This window comes from Hemicordylus capensis, chromosome 1 (assembly GCF_027244095.1).
Source record: "Hemicordylus capensis ecotype Gifberg chromosome 1, rHemCap1.1.pri, whole genome shotgun sequence".
Lineage (NCBI taxonomy): Eukaryota > Metazoa > Chordata > Lepidosauria > Squamata > Cordylidae > Hemicordylus > Hemicordylus capensis.
In genome coordinates this window covers 177,242-198,845 of record NC_069657.1, presented here as the reverse complement: position 1 = coordinate 198,845, position 21,604 = coordinate 177,242, and the positions used below count along the sequence as shown (strand labels likewise).

Here is a 21,604-nt window from a genome sequence, read left to right as displayed (position 1 = left end):
TCCGGTGGCGGGGGGGGGGGGCGCCGGCAGAGTCCTCCTCCCGGCCTGCCCGCGGCGGAGGCGGCGGCCCAGGATGAGCGAGTTCCGGATCCACCACGACGTGAACGAGCTGCTGAGCCTGCTGCGGCTGCCCCGGGCCGGAGGGGGGGGCGGCGGGGGCGGGGGCGGCGGGGGGGGGGGCCGAGGCCTACATCGAGCTGCTGCAGAAGAGCCGCAGCCCCTACGCCGCCACCACCGCCTCCGCCCTCGGCGCCAAGGTAGCCCCCCCGCCCAGGGAGGGGAGAGGGAGCCCCCCACCTCCCCCCTCCCTCCCCCCTCCCTCCTCCCAGGCGGCGCTGCTGCTGCTGCTGCTTCCAGGCAGGGCAGCCCCCCCGCCCCCCCCGGCTGCAGCAGCCTCCCCCCCGCCCCGCTGCCCCCCCCCCGGCGCTTGCCCAGGCCCGGCCGGCTCCGCAGGGAAAGGGGCCGCGCTGGCTGCCCGGCTGAAAGGGGGTCTCCGCCTCCGCCTCCTCCCCAGCTGGGGTCTCTCCGGGGAAATCGATCCCGTCTCTCCCGCAGGTGAAAATCGCCGAATTCTCTCGGACCCCGGAAGACTTCCTGAACAAGTACGAGGAGCTGAAGGCCAAGAACACGCGGCACCTGGACTCCTTGGTCTGCCTGCTGGCCAAGCTCACCGAGGACAAGGAGGTAGCCGCAGCCCGGACTCCGGGCACCCTCCGCACAGGCTCCGCCGGCAGCAGGCCTGGGCTCTGCAGGCAGGAGAGCGGAGGGCGCCGCTGCCCGGCGGGAAGAGGGCTCCGGGCAGGCGGGAGCCGCTGGCCAGCAGCAGGACAGCCAGCACCGCCCAGCTCTCCTCTCCCCAGAGGAGCGCGGGGGTCGGGAGAAGAGGCCCCCCACGGCCTCTCCCCATCCCCATCGCCCAGTGCAAAGGCCAGCAGGCCTCCTTCTCTCCCAAGCGTGCCAGAAAAGCGTGCGAGGGGAGACCAGTGGCAGGCACAAGTCATGAGCCAGGCCTACACTAGTGGGTCTCTGCCCCCCACCTGGGAGGGAAGGAAGGAAGGAAGAAACCCTTGATGTGGCAGGGGGTGGGGGGTACAAAATGCTGGCGTTCGGGCTCCTGTTGGAAGCTCTCCTGGACTGCTGTGGTGACTCCTCTCCGTTGGGCTTTTCCAGACCCTCCAATGTTTGCAGCAAAACGCCAAGGAGAGGGCAGAACTGGCTCTGAACAGTGGCGGCAGCGTCACTTTCTCCGCCCCCTCGACGGCTCCCAAGATGACCGTGCAGGAGCTTGAGGAGTTACGGAAGCAGCTGGGCACGGTGACCACCAGCGCCAGCACACAGCAGGTCACTTCTCTGGCTGGGGTGGCTTGACTCTGGGTGGCTGCTCTTTGGAAGAGCTGGCGGCGGCGGCGGCTGCTCTGGCTTCCATCCTGACACGACGGGGGGGAGGCAGGTGCATCCTTGTGACGCACAAGGGAGGCCTTGTGGTTCCCGCCCTCGTGCCATGGGTCAGGGGCTTATGATCCCAGTGGGCAGTTGCCCCATGCCTCAACTCTGCTTCTGTCCTGGGCCCAGAGCTGACCTCGTTCTGAGACGTGCAGAAGGCTGTGAGGACGGAGCCGTGGGGCTGAGATCGGGCCGGCCCAGCGAGCTCCCTGGCTCCAGCACAGCCTTTGGTTTCCTTCTGCGTGGTGCTTGGAGAAGGTTGGCTTCTGCAGGTGTCCTCCTGGCTCGGGGCCCGTGGGCTTCTGCCAGTGGCTCCTTGGCTGTGCTGCGTAGAGGGGCCTGGGCTGTTCTCAAGCCGGGTGCGGGTGGGCCCGGCTGGGGCTGGACGGGAGGCAGGTGGGTCCTTCCCTGTCTGCCGGGGAGAGCGCTGTTCCACACGTTCCGCCCTGCAAGAAGAGAACCTGGCCGCCCCGCCCCTTCCCCTCCCAGTGTCTAGGCCGCTGTTGCTGCAGGTGCCAATATGTCGAGTTTGGTTGTGACTGCCCCTCTTGGCAGCAGGAGCCGGGGCTTGAGCGGGGCGAGTGCTAGGTGGGCACGTGCCCGGCCTCTCCTTGCCCGGCAGCCTCGGTGGCTAGCTGAGCATTCCACTGCTCTGTGGCGGTGACCTGCCTCCCCCTTCTTCTTCTCCTCCCTTTGGCAGCCTCTGGAACTGGTACGGAAAATGCTGCGGGAGAAGCAGAACAAGAAGTCCGCGGGCCAGCCCATCCCGTTGTTTCCTGCGTGGGTGTATGAGCGGCCGGCCCTGATTGGCGATTTCCTCACGAGCTCCGCTTTGAGCACTGACACGGCTGTGCCCATCGGTCAGTCCTGCGGGGGGACGGTGGCTGAGCTGACGGCTCTGAGCCGTTTCCAGGCCCCCTCGCGGCAGGGAGCCATCCGCCGTGCAGGTCTCGGCCAGTCTCCCTCAGAGGACGTCGCTGCGGCTGCGCCCTCGTTCTGTTTTTCCCACAACGGTAGTCTGCGGTCCCCTGCTCAAGTGGGGCCCCCAGGGCCCCTGCCAAAGGTGCTGGAGCAACTGGCCCCCAGCTGATGGGCATCTCTTGTTCTCTTCCAGGAACGTTGCCGCTGCCCTCCCAAGAGTCCGCCATTGTGGAGGACTTGCTGTACGTTCTGATTGGGGTGGACGGCAGGTACATCACCGCCCAGCCGCTTGTGGGTCGAGAGAACCGAACTTTCTTGGTGGACCCCAATTTGGACATGTCTGTCAAGGAGCTTGTCACCAGGATTCTTCCCGTGGCTTCAAGTTACTCCATAGTAACCAGGTAGCCTCTTTGGCTTGCGGGCGGGGGGGGGGAGCTGTGTGGGGCACTGCTTGGCCCTGGGATGCTCTCCTCCCTTGGTGGCTGCAGGTAGCCGTGGCCGTCTCCTCCTTCCCTAGCAGACTGGGCTGCCTGTGGCTTGAAGGGCCGCCCCACTTTCTCTTCGTTGTCCAAAGGGCTTCCCTCCTTCTTGGAGCCAGCTTTGTCTCCACTTTTCCTGGCAGTTGTGGCTTCTAGTGGGGCTTCTGCAGGGAACATTCTCAGCGGGGAGCAGACGTTGCTTCCTCTTTGAGTGGCGTTTCCAAGCCAAGAGGACCCTCTTTGCCTGCTCCTTCCTTGCTCCCGCCATGTTGCCTGGGCTAGAAGCGCCCGAGTGTGGGGTTGTCCCTCTCCCTCTTCACGGCGTCCTGTTCTGCCTCTTCCCAGGTTCACCGAGGAGAAGTCTTCCTTTGAGTATGGGCAGGTGAATCACGCGCTGGCCGCGGCCATGCGGACCCTGGTGAAGGAGTACATGATCCTGATCACCCAGCTGGAGCACCTCCAGCGCCAAGGCCTCTTGTCCCTGCAGAAGCTCTGGTTCTACATCCAGCCCACCATGAGGACCCTGGAGATCCTGGCCTCTCTTGGTCAGGAGCGGGCGGAGGCGGGACCCTCTGGGTGGTTCTCCGGTTGGGGGGTGGGGGCGGGGGGGCAACGCTTCATGTCTCACGATGGCTGGTGGTGGCAGCAGCTGCTGCTGTGCCTGCCACCATCTGCCGGGTGACCGACTTGCGGTGGCTGGAACATCTGCCTGCCTCCCCGCCCAGTCGCATCCTTGTTTCATGCTCCTGGCTGACTGTGCCCTGAAACCAGACCCGGCTCTATGAGGAGTGTTGTTGTTGTTGTTGTTGTTTAATTGTAAACCACTCTGAGCCAGCTCAGAAGGGCAGTATAAAGATCAAATAAATAAATAATAACTGAAGCTTTTATACTGCTCTGTCAAAAAGGTTAGAGTGGTGTACTTTAAAACACCATTAAAGTCAGTTAATAATTAAAATGAAAATTATAAATGTATAAGCAATAATTAACAATTAAAAACATCGTAAAACAGCAATTAAATAAGCAGAGCAATTTAACAACAAGTTTTAAAAAGCTGAGAAAGCCTGGCTGAAGAGACGTGTTTTCAGAAGTTTTTAAGAAATGGCCAGAGCTGGGGAGGCTCGTATCCCAGCAGGCAGCGCGTCCCACAGCCTCGGGGCAGCGACCAAGAAGGCCCGTCTCGCTGCAGCCACCCAACGGCTGACTGTTGGCTGAGCAGAGCGTCTCTGCTGGATCCCCCTCGTCAGCCCGAGCTTCCCTTGCGCTGCAGAGTGAGGCTTTGCCTGAGCAGATGAGGGGGAGCTCAGGCGGGGCTGGCTCAGGCCGACTAGCATCGGTTTTGTCTCCAGAGGGGCGGCTTAAGCTAGCGGCGTGCACGATCCGGTTCGGCGCCACAGGGAGGGGAGCGGGATCTCTTTCTAAAAAGCCCTTACCTGCTCGCCAGCACCACTCGTCCCCAGGACCCGCGTGTGGTGCCGGCACGCCCATGGTGTCCCCGCCGCAGTCGCTGGAGGCGGCATGTGGCCCCGGGGAGCAGGCAAGGCCTGCCTTGAGGTCCATGCACTGCCCCGCTTCAAGCCTCTTTCCCAGCCCCGGGTAAAAGGACACCGCACTTAAGGGGCAGGCTGCTTGCCCCGAGGGAGTCTCTCTGGCCTCCCTCCACGCGTTGGGTTAGCCGGCCCGGCCAAGGGTGTGTCTCTCCCACGCAGTGCTTGTTCCCAGGAGTGGGACACTTGCGGAGCCGCGGCAGGGGCTGGATCGCGGAGCACAGCGCCAAGCGTCTGCCTCCTCTGGTTTCAGCTACTTCGGTAGACCGAGGGGAGTGCCTGGGAGGCTCCACCCTCAGCCTGCTGCATGACAAGACGTTCAACTATACGGGGGACAGCCAAGCCCAGGAGCTGTGCCTCTACTTGACCAAAGCCGCCAGCGTCCCTTACTTTGAAATCCTGGAGAGGTGGATCTACCGAGGCATCATCCACGATCCGTACAGGTATGCCGAGAGAGCCTTGCCTTGCTTGCCGGCTCACACGGTGGGAGGCCCAGCTCAGGGGCCCGTTTCCAAGGCCCTGCTGGTCACAGCCAGCACCCTGGGAAATGGGGGGGCCGCCCCCTCCCTGCCGTGCAGCCTTCCCCTTCCCCCACTCTTCTCCCTGCTGCAGTGAATTCATGGTGGAAGAACATGAGCTCCAGAAGGAGAAGATCCAGGAGGATTACAATGACAAGTACTGGGACCAAAGATACACCATCGTTCAGCCGCAGATTCCGTCCTTCCTGCAGAAGATCGCAGACAAAATCCTCAGCACAGGTGAGCTGCTGCTTCCCATAGGCTGTGTGGGGAGAGGACCGGCCCAGTTGGAGGCACGGGCGGGTTTCCAGCCTGGCCCTTTGGGCTCTTGAGAGCCTCCTCGGCCTGGCGTCTTGGGCCAGGGCTGCTCTGGAGGGGAGCTCCCCGGCCTTCACCGCCCTTCCTCTCCAGCCATCCTTCTCTCCTTCCGTGTAGGGAAGTATTTGAACGTCGTCCGGGAGTGCGGTCACGACGTTACCTGTCCGGTGGCCAAAGAGGTCATTTATACGTTGAAGGAGCGCGAATATGTGGAGCAAATCGAGAAGGCCTATAACTACGCCAGCAAAGTCTTGCTGGACTTCCTGATGGAGGAAAAAGAACTCGTGGCCCACTTAAGGTCTGCTTCCTCCTGGGGAAGGCGGACGGGCCCTCGCCTCAGGCCTTGAAGGGCCGAGCTGGCAAGGGTTTGGGCGGGGGGGGGGCCATCGACGGAGCCTCCCCTCTGCAAACCAAGGCTTGCACTCTGGGGCTGCTCCCTGACCCAGGCCTGGCCCTGGCCCCACAGGGGTCGGCTGGGGCGAGGCGTGGCTGCGCTTGGCCCCCTTGGGACTGCAGCCAGGGCAGGAAGTGGCAGCCAGGCCCCCGAGTGGAGCTGGGCCGCTGGGCTCCATCCACAGGGCTGGCCAGGCGCCCTCGGGAGCTGGGGCCCTGAGTCTGCCTGCCTCCTTGCTGGGCCTGGGGGAGGCCCTCCTGCTGGGCCCTCCGGCCCCCTCGGCCCCAGCCGTGTCACTCCCCCACCCCCGCCAGCGGCCTTGCAGCGGCCTCGCTCCTGGGGCCTTTGGCTCTGCTTGGCCCCTGACCTTGGCGTGAGTCTCAGGGACCGTGTCCTAATTGCTAGTTGCAGGCCACCCTGGGCATTGCTGGAGAGGGGGGGCAGCAATCCTGGGAACCGGGGCCTGCCTTTGTTGCAGGATGGTTTGGGGAAGTGCCTCCTCACAGCCCCCTTGCCTGCCTGCCTGCCTGTCTGCCTGCCTGTGGGGCAGCGCTGGGCGTGGGAGAGGCCTCTGACCACAGCAGGGCCAGCCCTTGTGGGGAGCCCGGATAGAGGAGAGAGCCCTTCCGCTCCGAGGGGGCCCCGCCTGCCCCTTGCCCCCCGGGGAAGCGTCTGGGGAGACGTGGGAGCTGCCTGCCTGCCTGCCTGCCTCCTGACATGGCAGACTACCCGGTTGGTGCCTCAAGCTGCTCTTCTCTGGGGCCACAAAGAACAGCGGCTGCTGCAAGCTGAACCCCGGCGATGGCCCGTGTGGGGGGAGCGGAGGCGGCCTCTCTGGGGCCGGGCCTCTGGGCTGAGGGCCTCTTGCTCTCTTGGCGAGCAGGTCGATCAAGCATTACTTCCTCATGGACCAGGGCGACTTCTACGTCCACTTCATGGACCTCACCGAAGAAGAGCTGAAGAAGCCGGTGGAGGAGATCATCCCCCCCCGCCTGGAAGCGCTGCTGGAGCTGGCGCTGCGCATGAGCACCGCCAACACAGACCCCTTCAAAGATGACCTGAAGGTGCCGGCCTCTGCAAGCTGCGACCAAGGCGGGGGGGCCGGCAAGAACGGGGCCAGTTGGGCAGCTCCGTCGCGGGCCACCGGGCAGGATGGCTGGAGAGGCTCTGCTTCTGCAGGGAGGGCCTGGGGGAAGCAGCCGTGCGGGGCTCACGGCCTGGTCTGGTCGCTGCCGCCGCCGCCGCCACTCCTCAAGGCCCTGGCGCTCCCCGCCGGCAGCCACCGCTCTGGCAGTGGGGCGGTTCCAGCACGGAGCTGGCCTCTGCGCATCCAGATTGGGCCCGAGCCACAGCGGTCGGGGTGCAGGCAGAGCCCTCTGTGGGGACTGGGTGGGAGAGTCCGCCGCAGGCCTGGCCAGCCCGCCCGCCCGCCCAGGCAGGTGTGGCAGTGGCTGCTGGTGCTTCTGGCTGCCCTTCGGAGGAGGAAGCTGGCAGCCCCCCTCAGGGCCTCTTCACGGCCGCCTCTCCTCCTCCCAGATCGAGCTGATGCCCCACGACCTCGTCACGCAGCTCTTGCGGGTGCTGGCCATCGAGACCAGGCAGGAGAAGGCGGTCATCAGCGCCGACCCCACGGAGCTCTCCCTCAGCGGCCTGGAGGCCTTCTCCTTCGACTACGTGGTGAAGTGGCCGCTCTCTCTGATCATCAACAGGTGAGCTGCGCCTGGGGGGCCCGGGGGGGGGGGGAGGGCGGCATGGCTCGTGCCTCAGCACCCTTCAGGGGACTTTCTCACACACACACACACACACGCCCCTAATTTGGGGCTGGGAGGGGCTGGACTACGGGGGGCCCCGCCCTGCCCCTCTTCCCTCGCAGGATGCAGCGGCTGGGTTGCCCGGGGGGGGGGTCCGGGCAGGGGCTGCCAGCGCCTCCGCCCCCTCCTCCGCCCCCAGCCGCTGCCTGCAGCCCTCCTTCCCCGCCTGCCTGCCTCCCTCCCTCCTAGGAAGGCCCTGACGCGCTACCAGATGCTCTTCCGCCACCTGTTCTACTGCAAGCACGTGGAGCGGCAGCTCTGCAACGTCTGGCTGAGCAGCAAAGCCGCCAAGCAGCACTCGCTCCACTCCTCCAAGTGGTAAGGCGGCCGGGGCACAACAGAGCCCCCTGCGGGGCTTCGCGGGGGGCTGGCAGGGGGCCCCAGGAGCAACTCCTCTCGGGCTGGCCCGCGTGGCCCTGCCGGGGCCCGGCTGCGAAGGGGCCCCCCCGACTAGTTTCCAAATCTCTTCAGCAGAGAGCCACGGGGGGGGGAGGCGCCCTCTTTTCCCTGCCCCGGGAAGAGCTCCTCTCCAGCCCCCAGCAGCAGCGCAGGCGCCTTCTGTGCTCGCGCCCCCCGCCCCCCCTGCGTGCTTCTGCAGGCCCCCAGCCCACCCCTTCCTTCTGTTCTAGTGGAGGGAGGTTCCTGGGCTCACGGCCTGCTTCTGCCCCCAGGTTTGCTGGTGCTTTCACTCTCCGGCAGCGGATGCTCAACTTTGTGCAGAATATCCAGTATTACATGATGTTTGAAGTGATGGAGCCCACCTGGCACGTGCTCGAGAAGAACCTCAAGTCGGTGAGCCTGCGGCGGGAACGGAGCGGAGCTTCTGCCCCCGAGGGGGCTTCCTCCCCGCCCAGGGCCCGGCTGCGCTCCCGAGTGCTGCTCCCTCCGGGGGTGTGTGTGTGTCTGTCTCATCCATTGGCTGCCAGGAGAGCGCGGCCGGCCTCGGCATTTTCTTGCTGACTAGAAACGAGATTCCTTCCCCACCCAATGGCCTTGCCCTGGAGCCACTGTTGCCTGCTGTTTGGTGGAGTGTGAGTGAGACAGACCGCGGCGGTCCTGCTCAAGGCCAACCCATGCATGCAGCTTCTTGTCTTCCTCCTGGGGGGGGGTGCGCCCCCCCCCCCTTCAGGCCACCCGGCATGAGGTCAGCAGCCCCAGGAGAGCGGAAGGAGCCACTGCTTCCAGCTCCGTCTGGATTCTCTGGGGTTGTGAGTCAGTCCCAAGAGACTGAACGCAGACGGAGCCATGCCCGGCTCAGGGGGTCTGCTCTCCTCCTCCTCCTCCTCCTCCTCTCTGGGTGGCTTTGGCTCATCCAGCGGCCCTTGATGGTCCAGGCTGCTGTCTCTGGCAGCCTCTGGAGGGGAGGGTTGGTGCATCGTCTGTCTCCTTCCTTGCACAGGCCTCCAACATCGACGATGTCCTCAGCCACCATACGAGCTTCCTGGACAACTGCTTGAAGGACTGCATGCTCACCAATCCAGAGCTGCTCAAGATCTTCTCCAAGATGATGTCTGTCTGCGTCGTGTTCACCAACTGCATGCAGGTAGGGTCACTCTCTCTCTCTCTGATCTATACCGACTGTCTGTTTTTAGAGAATGACAAGAGATGCATTTTCCAAAATCCACAGGCTTTCTCAAAGACCTCTTTAATGCGTAAAACAAAACACAAAACAGGCTGAAACATGTTCTTCAAGACAGTAACTAAGCAAACTGACAGCAAAGAGCCAATCCTGTGACAAAATCCCCACATCTCATAATTTGTGGGTGTCGGGGAGGGAGTCAGAATGCACACCCTCTCTCAGTAGCCAGTGAATCCCACCACTTCCCTCATTTCCTCTGTGACATTTATAGCAGCTGTTCTGTGTACAACATGGATAACCTTGTATTCACTGCTTTGCCTTGATGTTTCTCATAACATGCACTGCCCTGATGACCTTGAGACAGCATTTAGTGATGTGAAATGGAGGAGTGCCAGATTAATTTTGTTTGTTTGCTTGATTGATTGTTTATTTAACTTGTATTCCGCCCAAACTTTCCTCTCTGGGCAGTTAACAATGACATAAAATCAAAGATTTGTGAAAACAATGAAGGGAAGTGTCAAAGGGGGTGGAATATGCAGGCAGTTTTATATCGGGGAGTCACCTTAAGTGGCGCAGTGGGGAACTACTTGACTAACAAGCAGAAGGTTGCCGGTTCAAATCCCCATTGGTCTGTTTCCCAAACTATGGGAAGCACCCATATCGGGCAGCAGCAATCTAGGAAGATGCTGAAAGGCATCTTCTCACATTGTGCGGGAGGCGGCCAGGGTCAACCCCTCCTACCAAAGACAACCACAGGGCTCTGTGGATGCCAGGAGTCGAAATCGACTTGACGGCACACTTTACCTTACCTTTATATCGGGGAGACAGGTAGACCCTTGATAAAAAAATACAAGGAACATCTGGCAGACCTACAATATAAAGACTGAACAAGACCCTGAGCGGAGCATGTTATTCTGTTGAGAAGCAGGTACGGGGACGTGGGCGGGGAGGTGGAGTGTCTGTGGTCTATAAGAATAACTTCTCCCTAACCAGGATCCCTGTGGAAGTGTCTGACCGTATTGAATGTGTGTACCTAAGTTTGGGGACCAGGGATAGACTGCGAGTTCTCTTGGTGTACTGATCATCCCGCTGCCCGATGCAGTCCCTGAACTGATGGACTTGGTTTTGGGTTTGGCGTTGGAGTCTCCCAGGCTTGTGGTGCTGGGGGACTTCAGTGACAACTTCGGGGCCAATTTGTCTGGGGCAGCTCAGGAGTTCATAGCGGCCATGACAACTATGGGCCTATCCCAAAGGGTCTCGGAACTGATGCATATTGCAGGTCACACGCTTGACCTGGTCTCTCACTCTGATCCGGGTGGTGTTCTGTGGGTGGGGACTCGGGAGATTTCCCCATTGTCATGGACGGATCAACATCTGGTTACGGTTGGACTCACAGTCACACCCCACCTTCTCAGGGGTGAGGGGTCCATTAGAATGGTCCTCCTAAGAAGGTTATTAGATCCAATAGGGTCCCAAGAAGCCTTGGAGGGATTTAGGGTTGGCTCTGCTGGTGATCCTGTTGATGCCCTGGTGGAGAACTGGGACTCACCAGGGCAGTAGACATAATCGCACCGAAGCCTCTTCTCCAACCTGCTTCAAAATTGGCCCCTTGGTATACAGAAGAACTACGGGGGCTGAAGCGGCAAGGCAGGCGACTGGAGCGCAAGTGGAGGACTCGAATCCGACAGATTATAACATAGAGCACATTTGAAGATCTATGCTCTGGCTATACGGGCAGCAAAGAAGAGATTCTTTTCGGCCCATATTGCATCCACAAGTTCACGTCCGGCGGAGCTGTCCAGGGTTGTGAAGGGCTAGTGAGTGCTCCTCCTCCCTCGAATCAGAATTTGGAACCATCTGTTACCCGCTGTGACGTGTTTAATGATTTTTGTGTGGATAAAATCTCTCGTATCCAGGCCGACTTGGATTTAGACCCCTCAATTACTGCAGTGTCTGAATTGGAGGTGTCCAGCGACTCCACTTGTGTGGTTAGACTGGATCAGTTTCAGTTTGTGACTCGTGGGGATGTGGACAAGGTGCTTGGAGCGATGCAGCCCACCACCTGTTCTCTTGACTCTTGTCCGACATGGCTAATACTGTCTGGCAGGGAGGTTGTCGTAGAAGGTCTGGTAGAGATCATAAATGCTTCTCTGAGAGGTCAGGATGCCTCCTAGCCTTAAGGAAGCAATTACTAGACCGCTTCTGAAGAAGCCTGCCCTGGATCCCTCAGAGTTGAGCAACTATAGGCCTGTCTCCAACCTTCCATGGCTGGGCAAGGTGATTGAGAGGGTGGTGGCCAATCAGCTCCAGACAGTGTTTGAGGAAACTGATTATCTAGACCCATCTCAGACCGGCTTCTAGACTGACTATGGGGTGGAGACTGCCTTGGTCAGCCTGATGGATGATCTCCAATTGGCAATGGACAGAGGAAGTGTGACTCTGTTGGTCCTTTTGGACCTCTCGGAGGCTTTCGATACTATCGACCATAATATCCTTCTGGAGTGTCTGAGGGGGTTGGGGGTGGGAGGCACTGCTTTGCAGTGGTTCCACTCATACCTCTCGGGCAGATTCCAGATGGTGTCTCTCGGGAACTGTTGTTCTTAAAAAAAAACCCCAAAACAAACAAACCCTGAACTTCGATATGGTGTCCCTCAGGGCTCCATATTGTCTCCGATGTTGTTTAACATCTACATGAAATCGCTGGGAGAGATCATCAGCAGATTTGGTGCAGTATGTTATCAGTCTGCCGATGACACCCAGATCTACTTCTCCATGTCAGCATCATCAGGAGAAGGCACAACCTCCCTAAATGCCTGCCTGGAAGCCGTGATGGGCTGGATGAGAGGTAGCAAGCTGAGGCTGAATCCAGATAAGACGGAGGTACTTATTGTGCGGGGTTGGAACTCGGGAGATGGTTTTTATCTCCCTGTTCTGGATGGGGTCACACTTCCCCAGAAGGAACAGGTACGCAGTCTGGGGGTGCTTCTGGGCACAAAACTCTCCTTGGTGTCCCAGGATGAGGCAGTGGCCAGAGGTGCCTTTTATCAGCTTCGGCTGATATGCCAGCTGCGTTCATTTCTTGAGATAAATGACCTCAGAACAGTAGTGCATATGTTGGTCACCTCCAGACTTGACTACTGCAATGCGCTCTGTGTGGGGTTGCCTTTGTGCATAGTCCGGAAACTGCAGTTGGTCCAGAATGAGGTGGCCAGATTGAGTCATCTCGGAGAGACCATAGAGACCGGGTATTTAGGAGAACGCCTTCTTTGCTATGAACCCCACCGCCCACTGAGATCATCTGGAGAGGTTCGTCTACAGTTGCCACTGGCTCGTCTGGTGGCTACTCAGGGATAGGCCTTCTCCATTGCTGTCCTGAGACTTTGGAACAGACTTCCTGCTGAAAGAAGAGCCTCCCCATCTCTTGCAACATTTAAACGGGCAGTCAAGATGCATTTGTTCACCCAGGCTTTTAATTAGACCTTGTTTTAATAGTTTTAATGTTTTAAATTCTAACTAGCCGACCCCGCACAGAGCATCTGTGCGCGCTTTGGGGCCGGCTGTTTCCCCCTCCCTCTTCCTCCTGCCCCGGTCTCTCCTCTCTTCCCCTTCCCTCCAGCCCCACGCTCTCCAGCCCTCCCCCTCCCCTTCCTCCCCCCACACAGAGCCTCGGCGGACGGCCAAGAGGGGCTCCGCCACCCACGTGCCGCCGCCGTTTTTTCCTCCCTCCCGTTCGCCTGCTGCCGCTGTGGCTTTTCTCTCCCCCCCCATCCTCCCGCCGCCGCCACCTTTCTCCCCCTCACCCACCCACCGCTGCTACTCCCCCCCCCCCGCCCCCGCCGGCCAGCCACCGCCAGCACTTTCTGCCCCCTCTCTTCCTCCCTCTGCAGAACTCTCGCAGCGTCACAAGAGTTCTGCCACCAAATCCTGGAGGACACACACTGGCTAAGAGAATTAAATATAATTTAATTGAAATATGAATTTAAATAAATTTAATAAATAATGATAATAATAAATAATAATTAATAATTATTAAATAATTAATAATAACTAATTAATAATAATTTAAATAAATTTAATTTAAATATAATTCACAAGGAGCCTGGTGGAGAAGAGAACGTAATTATATATCCCTCCCTCGTTTCCCTCATATTCTTGGGAAAGGCCTTTTGGACAGTTAAATAGCTGACCATTACAGCTGAGACCTATCCTAATAAACTATCTAATAAATGGACAATAAGCTCCCTAAATACTGTAAACAGCCAACTAAAACAGTATGGAGATAGAAGGTCAGCAGGGGAGGGGGCACTTCCCAGTGTATTGCACAGAGTGCCACATGTACGACTATTTGCCCCATGGGCAGAAGTCATGGGTGTGTGCTCGGTGCAAGGAGCTCCTGGCTCTCAGGGAACAAATCCGTTCCCTCCAGACCAAGGTGGTGGATCTGGAGAAGCTCAGAGAGACAGAGAGGCATGTGGATGAGACCTTCAGGGATGTGATAGGGGCATCCCACTCCAGGGCTGGTAGCTCCTCTGCTGTCAGGGAGAATGAAGGTCTTGGGCAAGGAGGACATCAGTCCGAGGAAGAGGGAAATGCTCCTTTAGAAGGGACCCCTTCCGTGGATGATGAGCCCATATCCTCTCGCACGGGGGATACTACTCTGGGGGGTGGGGGCCTCCTTGTAGTTGGTGATTCGATCATTAGAGGTATAGAGAGATGGATTTGTGACCCACGTGTTGACCGCACGGTGACTTGCCTGCCTGGTGCGAAGGTTGCGGACATCACGCGGCATCTAGATAGGCTCCTAGGCAGTGCTGGGGTGAAGACAGCTGTCGTGGTGCACATCAGCACCAACGATGTGAGGAAATGTAAGGTCCTGGAAGCCAAATTTAGGCTGATAGGTAGTGTATTGAAGTCCAGGACCCCCAAGGGAGCATTCTCAGAAATGCTACCTGTTCTACGCACAGGTACAGTGAGACAGGCAGAGTTGAGGGGTTTCAATAAGTGTATGAGACGTTGGTGCTGGAAGGAGGGGTTTAGATTTGTTAGGCACTGGGATACATTTTGGGAAAAGCAAGGCCTCTACAAAAGGGACAGGCTGCACTTGAACCAAGATGGAACCAGACTGCTGGCACTTAAAATCAGAAAGGTTGCAGAGCAGCTTTTAAAGTGACGCCTGGGGAACAGCCGATGGGAGCTGGGCAGTATCCCATGTGGCAAAAGCCATCCTTTAAAGTGTGAGGCTGCAAAGAATTCAAATAAAACAGATGGGGACAGAGCAGAGCCGCATAAAGAGCAGACGGGAGGCTGTGCCAGCAGGTCAAAGAGTCAAAGGAATAGCATACATCAGGGGAGAGATTCCGTGTATAGGTGCTTGTATGCCAATGCCAGAAGCCTCCGAGCCAAGATGGGTGAGCTGGAGTGCTTGGTTGCTAACACAGAAATAGACATAGTGGGCATAACAGAAACATGGTGGAACAGTGAGAACCGGTGGGACACTCTTCTCCCTGGGTATAAACTCTACAGAAAGGACAGGGAGGGGCGCCTTGGAGGACGGGTAGCACTGTATGTTAAAGAAGGGATAGAATCTAACAAGCTTTAAAACCTAGGTGGACAGGAGTCCTCCACAGAAACCCTGTGGGTGACTATACAAGGCCGGAAAGGAATCGTGCTACTGGGGACATGCTATCGCCCTCCGGATCAAAATGCCGACAGTGACTGGGAGTTGCAGGAGGAAATCAGGGAGGCATCAAGGAGAGGCAGGGCTGTAATTATGGGTGATTTCAACTACCCACACATAGACTGGGTAAATTCACATTCAAGTCAGGACAAAGAGGTCAAATTTCTAGATATGCTAAATGACTGTGCCCTAGAACAGTTGGTCATGGAACCAACCAGAGAGAAGGCGACCTTAGATCTAATTCTGAGTGACACCCAGGACCTGGTGCGTGATGTCAGTGTCATCGACCCTTTAGGGAACAGTGACCACAGTGCCATCAAATTCAGGATAAATGCGGGGAGAGAATCACCACGGATGTCTAACACAGACATTTTGAATTTCAAAAGAGGAAACTTCTCCAAAATGAGGAGTGTGGTGAAAAGAAAGCTGAGGGGGGGAATCAGGAGAGTCACTTCGCTCCGGAGTGCATGGAGCTCACTCAAAAGCACAATACTAGAAGCCCAGTTAGATTGTATACCCAAAAGGAGGAAAGGTACCACTAAGTCCAGGAGGATGCCAGCATGGCTAACGGGTACCATCAAGGAAGCATAAAAGGGAAGAAGACTTCCTTCCGAAATTGGAAGGCCTGTCCAAATGAAGAGAACAGAAAGGAACACAAACTCTGGCAAAAGAAATGCAAGGTGACAATAAGGGAGGCAAAAAGAGAGTTTGAGGAACATTTAGCCAAAAGTATCAAGGGGAATAACAAAAACTTCTTTAAGTACATCAGAAGCAGGAAACCTGCCAGGGAGGCGGTTGGGCCATGAGACAATGAGGGAGTGAAAGGGATTATTAAGGAGGATATGGAGGTTGCAGAGAAGCTGAATGAGTTCTTTGCATCTGTCTTCACGGCAGAGAATACTGAGCATATACCTGTTCCTGAACCAGGCTTTTTAGGGATGGAGGCTAGAGAGCCGAGTCTGATAGAAGTGACAAGAGATGATGTTCTAAACTGTCTGAAGAAACTGAAAACTAACAAATTGCCAGGGCCGGATGGCATCCATCCAAGAGTCCTCAAATAACTCAAATGTGAAATTGATGACCTCCTTGCTAAAATATTTAACTTATCCCTGAAATCGGGCTCTGTACCAGAGGACTGGAGAGTAACAAATGTAACACTTATTTTCAAGAAGGGATCCAGGGCCAATCCGGGAAATTACAGGCCGGTTAGCCTAACGCCCGTTCCAGGCAAATTGATGGAAAGCATCCTCAAGGATGAAATTGTAAAGCACCTAGAAGAACAGGCCCTGCTGGGAGTGAGCCAGCATGGCTTCCGCAAAGGTAAATCTTTCCTCACCAACCTTTTGGACTTCTTTGAGAGTGTCAATGAGTGTGTGGATCAAGGTGATCCAGTTGACATAGTCTACCTGGACTTCCAAAAAGCTTTTGACAAAGTTCCTCATCAAAGACTCCTGAGGAAACTTAGCAGTCGTGGGATAAGGGGACAAGTACATGTGTGGATTGCTAACTGGTTGAAAGTCAGGAAACAGAGGGTAGGTATAAATGGAGAGTTTTCACAATGGAGGGAAGTAAGAAGTGGGGCCCCCCAGGGATCTGTACTGGGCCCAGTGCTTTTTAATTTATTCATAAATGATCTAGAAGCAGGGGTAAGCAGCGATGTGGCCAGATTTGCAGATGATACCAAACTCTTCCGGGTAGTGAAATCCAAAACGGATTGTGAGCAGCTCCAAAAGGATCTCTCCAAACTGGGGGAGTGGGCGGCAAAATGGCAAATGCGGTTCAATGTTAGCAAGTGTAAAGTGATGCACACTGGGACAAAAAACCCCAACTTCAAGTATATGCTGATGGGATCTGAGCTGTCGGTGACAGACCAGGAGAGGGATCTTGGGGTTGTGGTGGACAGCTCGTTGAAAGTGTTGACTCAATGTGCGGCAGCTGTGAAAAAGGCCAATTCCATGCTAGGGATCATTAGGAAGGGGATTGAAAATAAAATGGCAAATATTATAATGCCCTTATACAAAACTATGGTGCGACCACACTTGGAGTACTGCGTACAGTTCTGGTCACCACATCTTAAAAAGGACATTGTTGAACTGGAGAAGGTACAGAAGAGGGCAACCAAGATGATCAGGGGCCTAGAACACCTTTCTTACGAGGCAAGATTACAACACCTGGGGCTTTTTAGTTTAGAAAAAAGACGACTGCGGGGAGACATGATAGAGGTCTATAAAATCATGCATGGTGTGGAGAAAGTGGAGAGAGAGAGATTCTTTTCCCTCTCACACAACACTAGAACCAGGGGCCACTCCATGAAATTGATTGCCAGGAAGTCTAGGAACAACAAACGGAAGTACTTTTTCACTTGTTTACATTTATTGAGCACTGCCCAGAGCCTTTGGATGGGGCAGTCTAGAAATGCAGTAAACAAACCCACCCTAAAATATATTAATGCACAGAAATCCTCTCAAGGTGGGCAGTGTCAAAATCCTTGTGGAGGTGGCCCTTATTATCTGCTGGGGTTCTGTTCTGGCCTACAGTCACAGATAACGAAACCGCAGAGAATGAAACTTTTAAGTCAGTGGGAACTGCAGGGGTTAGCTTAGGTTAGGTTCCAGAGCCCAGGAAAATAACTGGGGGGGAAATCACTGAAAATGCAGGGTAAAAGCAGGAATGAGAAGGGAGTACCACACTCTGCCTTGGCCGCCTCGGCTCTCCAGCTCCCCCAGCAGTGCCCCCCCCGCCCCACCTGTAATGCATAACTGAACTTCAGCTGAACCCCACAGTTGAAGTCCAGCCCTTTATTCATTTGTTTAGTTGATATACTGTCCTTCCTAAAGTGGCTCAGGGTGGTTTACGTTAAAAAAATCGAACACACATAATAAAACAATTAAAATTCTGCATGAATTTAAATCAGACTAAAACTAATTAAAATTAAAACTAGGTTCCACTAAAAGCCAGGCTAAAAAGATGGCTCTCGGAGGCTTGCGAGGCAGCTAATCCTCTTATAGGACATTGAGCAGCACCGCCCCCCCCCCCCCCCCTTGGCCTGGTGGTTGGTGGGAAAGTTGGCCAAACAGGCAGCACAACATTGAACTGTACTGAATGAAACCAAAGGAGGGGAGCGAACTCCCTCCACGGCGGTGATGCTGGAGTCGACAGCCCTCTAGCTCAGGGAGGGTGTTGCCTTCCGATGGTGCCTCTGGAGCTGTGGTGCTGGGTGTGGCTGCCTTGTCCGAGCAGCTGGTGAGGGTGCTTTGTCTGGTCTTGGTTTGCAGAACCCGGCTGGTGCCCTTACAGGGCTGCAAAGCAGGCCCCAGCTGCCTTTGGGACGGGATGCTGTGCTCCATCAGGGGGCCCATTTCGAAGACCTGGTTGGCCCAGACAGCCCCCGGCTGCAACTCCTTTGTGGGAAACAGCTGGGGGAGCATCTCCTCTTCTTCCTCGTTGGTGGGTGACATCTTCCAGTTCCTCCTCGGCCGACTCCTCCTGGTGGGTTTGGAGGAGTTCCTCCACCTCCCAGAATCTCCTCAGCAGTGCCTCCCCAAGGATGCCAAATGCTGCCCCAAAGGGCTTTTAGAAGCTCAAAAAATGCAGAGCACCCCACCGTCCTCCTCCCAACGTCTCTCGCAAGCCACGACCATACAAGGGCAGTACTGCATGTGTGAATAACGCGGTTGGGTGTATATGTGAAACGGCAGCCGATGAGGGCCACCTGGAGTGTCAAAAACAAAGACCGCCCACAGCACGTGACACAACAGTTTCCTAAATGTGGCACACAACCTGGCCGTTCACCCCGGCTGTGGAAGTGTCCCAAAAGGAAGCAGTTCGACCTCAAGGCCTTGGTTATGGCTGTGACTGAGTTCTAAAGCTTATGGACGAACAGCAGACTTTAGTTTGTGTCTGTAGACAGGCAGGAGGACCAGTGGTTAGGCAGGAGGCCATTATGGCGGGGCCTTAAAACTAGAAGAATCGCTCTCACTGTGCATCAGCTTTTCTACAGATGCCGGGTCTGAGTGCATCTTTTTCTAGATTGGAAGCCCTTCCTTTTTTGAGTCTCTCTAACAACTCAAAAGGGTGAACGGCCAGCTGGTATATACAGGAAATAGTTTTAAAGTACGTGGTGGGTTTTCTTTTCTTTTCACTGTACTAGGATTTGGGCATGACTTGGTTTTAGTCATGGTTGTGTACTGCTCTGGGATGGGAGGCTCGCTCGTCCTCCTCCGCCTCCTCTCGTCTGGCCTTGCGGGGAGTGCTTCCTGGCGGCGTCGTGTCTTCCCTGCCCAGCCCTGTTTTCCTTCCACCCAACAGAGATTCTCTCACAGCATGAAGCTGGACAGTGAGCTGAGGCGCCTCACGGTGGAGCACGGGACCATGCAGGGCCCACCGACCGAGCAGGAGCGGGTGGAGGAGTCGACCAAGAAGCAGCTTGCTCACCGGGTACGTGGTGCTCTCAGCCTGTGCTCCTTGCTCAGCATCTTCCCTGTCTCCGATGGGCGGGGGCGGAGGGGCAGAGTCGGCTACGTTTTCCTGGGATAGGAACAGAAGAACAGCCTTGCTGCTGGATCAGGCCCATCTAGTCCAGCATCCTGTTTCACCGTACAGTGGCCCACCAGATGCTGCTGGGGAGCCTACAGGCAAGAGGCATGTGCATGCCCTCTCATCTCCTACTGTTACTCCCCTGCCACTGGTACTGAGGGGCATCCTTTGAGGCTGGAGGTGGCCCACAGCCCTCCAACTAGTAGCCGTTGACAGACCATTCCTCCATGAAGTTATCCAAGCCCCTCTTAAAGCTATCCGGGTTGTTGGCTGTCACCACATCTTGTGGCAGAGAGTTCCACAAGCAGATCACGCGTTGTGTGAAAAAGTACTTCTGTTTGTTGGTCCTAGAGCTCCTGGCAATCAATTTCATGGGATGACCCCTGGTTCTAGTGTGATGGGAGAGGGAGAATTTCTCTCTCTCCACTTTCTCCACGCCATGCATGATTTTATAGACCTCTATCATGTCTCCCTGCAGTCGTCTTTTTTTCGAAACTAAAAAGCCCCAGGTGTTGTCGCCTAGCCCCATAAGGAAGGTGCTCCAGGCCCCTGATCATCTGGGTTGCCATCTTCTGCACCTTTCCCAGTTCTGCAATGTCCTTTTTTAGATGTGGTGACCAGTCATTGCCTCCACGTAGCTGCATCGTGGTCCAGCCACTGGAAACCATGGGTGGGCCACTGCACAGCGGCATCTGCGCGATTAGCAGCGGTTGTGTCGGTGTTGCAAGCATGCAGAGGCTCCCTTGGTGACACCCGCAGGATGCTGCGCAGTGCGTTGGTCAAGATGGCTTCATGGGAGGAGAGCCTTCCAGAGCCCAATGACGGTTCGAGGAACACAGGGAAGAAGTCTGCAAGGAATCTTCCAGAACCATTTTTTAAACCTGGCTGAAGCCGCTTCTAACCACGTGAAATGTATTTTTACAAAGGGCCACTGCTAGGGAAGGAGACACACACACACCCCCCCCACGCCTGGCTAATACTGAACTTATTTATTTTATTTATTTATTTGATTTATATACCGCCCTTCCAAAATGGCTCAGGGCGGTTCAGCAGTGGGATCCTTGGCGGAGAGGGTGCCGCTCTCGGTGTCTCCCTTTGGGCACCACCCTGTCGCTTCCTAGGCAGTTGGCCCAGCATTCCTAGGGACTGGAGAGGGGAAAGAGCTCCCCAATCTCACGGGACACAGTTCTTGGTGCCAGTGAATCTTAGCTGCAACCTTGGCCTCTGACCGTGTTATTTTTTTATTCATTTAGTGCATTTCTATACTGCCCCATATGCAAAAAATTGAGGATTTCCCCCCACATGACCTTTCATGGCTCAAGGTGGGCCTGGACTGGTTTACCCGTGTGTAAAAAGGGGATTAAGATTCTAGCTTGATGGCTGAATCCACTCAGTGGCCAAATGGACTTGGGTTACCAGAGCCCTAAACGCAGGGGTGGCGTTCTGGAGGTGAGCCGGTGGTCTCAGGGTCCTTTCATCTTTCCAAGAATTCTCTGGCCAGCCACGCAGTGAGCATTGTTACAGTGACACACTTGGGCAGCAGGAGTCCTGCCGAAGGGTGTCACGTTTCAGGGGAAGTGCCTCGCTGTCCCTCTGAGCACCCACGCGCTGCAGGGCTCTCCTCGTGAGAGGGTGCCATGTTCCGGGAACTCTGCCTCTCTTCGGAACAGAGCTTCCTGCCTGTGCAGACTCCCTGGTCAAGGAAGGGCTTCCTCAGTCTGCCCCCCAGGAAAAAGGCAGCCTTTGGTTTTCTGTCCTTGTGTTCCACAGCTCTTAGCAGAGCACGCGGATTCCTTGCATGTAACCTCTGGCTTTGAGGCAACCATCAACAAGTTTGACAGCAATTTCTCAGCACATCTCCTGGACCTCCTGGACAAACTGAGCATTTACAGCACCAATGACTGTGAGCACAGCATGATCAACATCATCTCCAGGTGAGCAGGGATCCTCCTCTCCTCGGCCCCTGGATGCCAGGAAGGGCATCCTCTTCAGGCGCTTTGATGCTTTGCATCCCTCCCTAGGTTGGACTTCAACGGCTTCTACACGGAGCGCCTGGAGCACATGTCTGCAGAACGGAGCCACCAGAGAGCCCCTCCCAGGGCTGCGGTGGCCACTCAGTGAGCCAGACCACTTGGAAGGGACATGGCAGCGAAGAGGGGTGGTGTTTGTTCTCCCCGGCCTCGCAGGGCTGTGGGGGAAGCACGGGACGGACATTGTGGCGGCAGCGGCTGCTGCTCTGTCTGTAAAGATGGTGTGTGTATTTCTGGAGTATTGCTGCCTTCTTAAACACAACTGTAACTTGTGCAATTTAATCTGAGATAGCTTAAAATAAAACCCCCGTGGGGGACTCCGGGAGCTTTAGTGGTGTGCTTGCACTGCAGGGG

General features: G+C 56.4%; 1 protein-coding gene across 2 annotated transcripts; it reads left to right on the top strand.

The window, feature by feature from the left end:
* Positions 1 to 2: 2 nt before the first annotated feature.
* On the top strand, positions 3 to 21,575 carry TUBGCP2 (tubulin gamma complex associated protein 2). 2 transcript variants are annotated; one of them, XM_053282916.1, is made up of 18 exons: positions 3 to 129; positions 164 to 257; positions 556 to 684; positions 1,171 to 1,341; positions 2,144 to 2,303; positions 2,558 to 2,765; positions 3,189 to 3,388; positions 4,641 to 4,830; positions 5,000 to 5,145; positions 5,341 to 5,521; positions 6,501 to 6,681; positions 7,154 to 7,326; positions 7,618 to 7,746; positions 8,100 to 8,220; positions 8,828 to 8,971; positions 18,993 to 19,121; positions 20,991 to 21,154; positions 21,242 to 21,575. In XM_053282916.1, exons 1-18 carry the CDS (start codon positions 74 to 76, stop codon positions 21,339 to 21,341), a joined length of 2,676 nt encoding a protein of 891 aa, XP_053138891.1. In that variant the 5' UTR covers positions 3 to 73; the 3' UTR covers positions 21,342 to 21,575. The 2 variants fall into 2 exon arrangements, with proteins under 2 accessions (XP_053138891.1, XP_053138890.1); XM_053282915.1 differs by having other exon boundaries at positions 118 to 257.
* The last annotated feature ends 29 nt before the right edge of the window (positions 21,576 to 21,604 follow it).

Coding starts and splice junctions, on each gene's coding strand:
- TUBGCP2 (XM_053282916.1), top strand. CDS start 74: ATGAGCGAGTTCCGGATCCACCACGACGTGAACGAGCTGCTGAGCCTG. Junction 1,342..2,143: donor CCAGCGCCAGCACACAGCAG/GTCACTTCTCTG, acceptor TCCCTTTGGCAG/CCTCTGGAACTGGTACGGAA. Junction 6,682..7,153: donor CCTTCAAAGATGACCTGAAG/GTGCCGGCCTCT, acceptor TCCTCCTCCCAG/ATCGAGCTGATGCCCCACGA.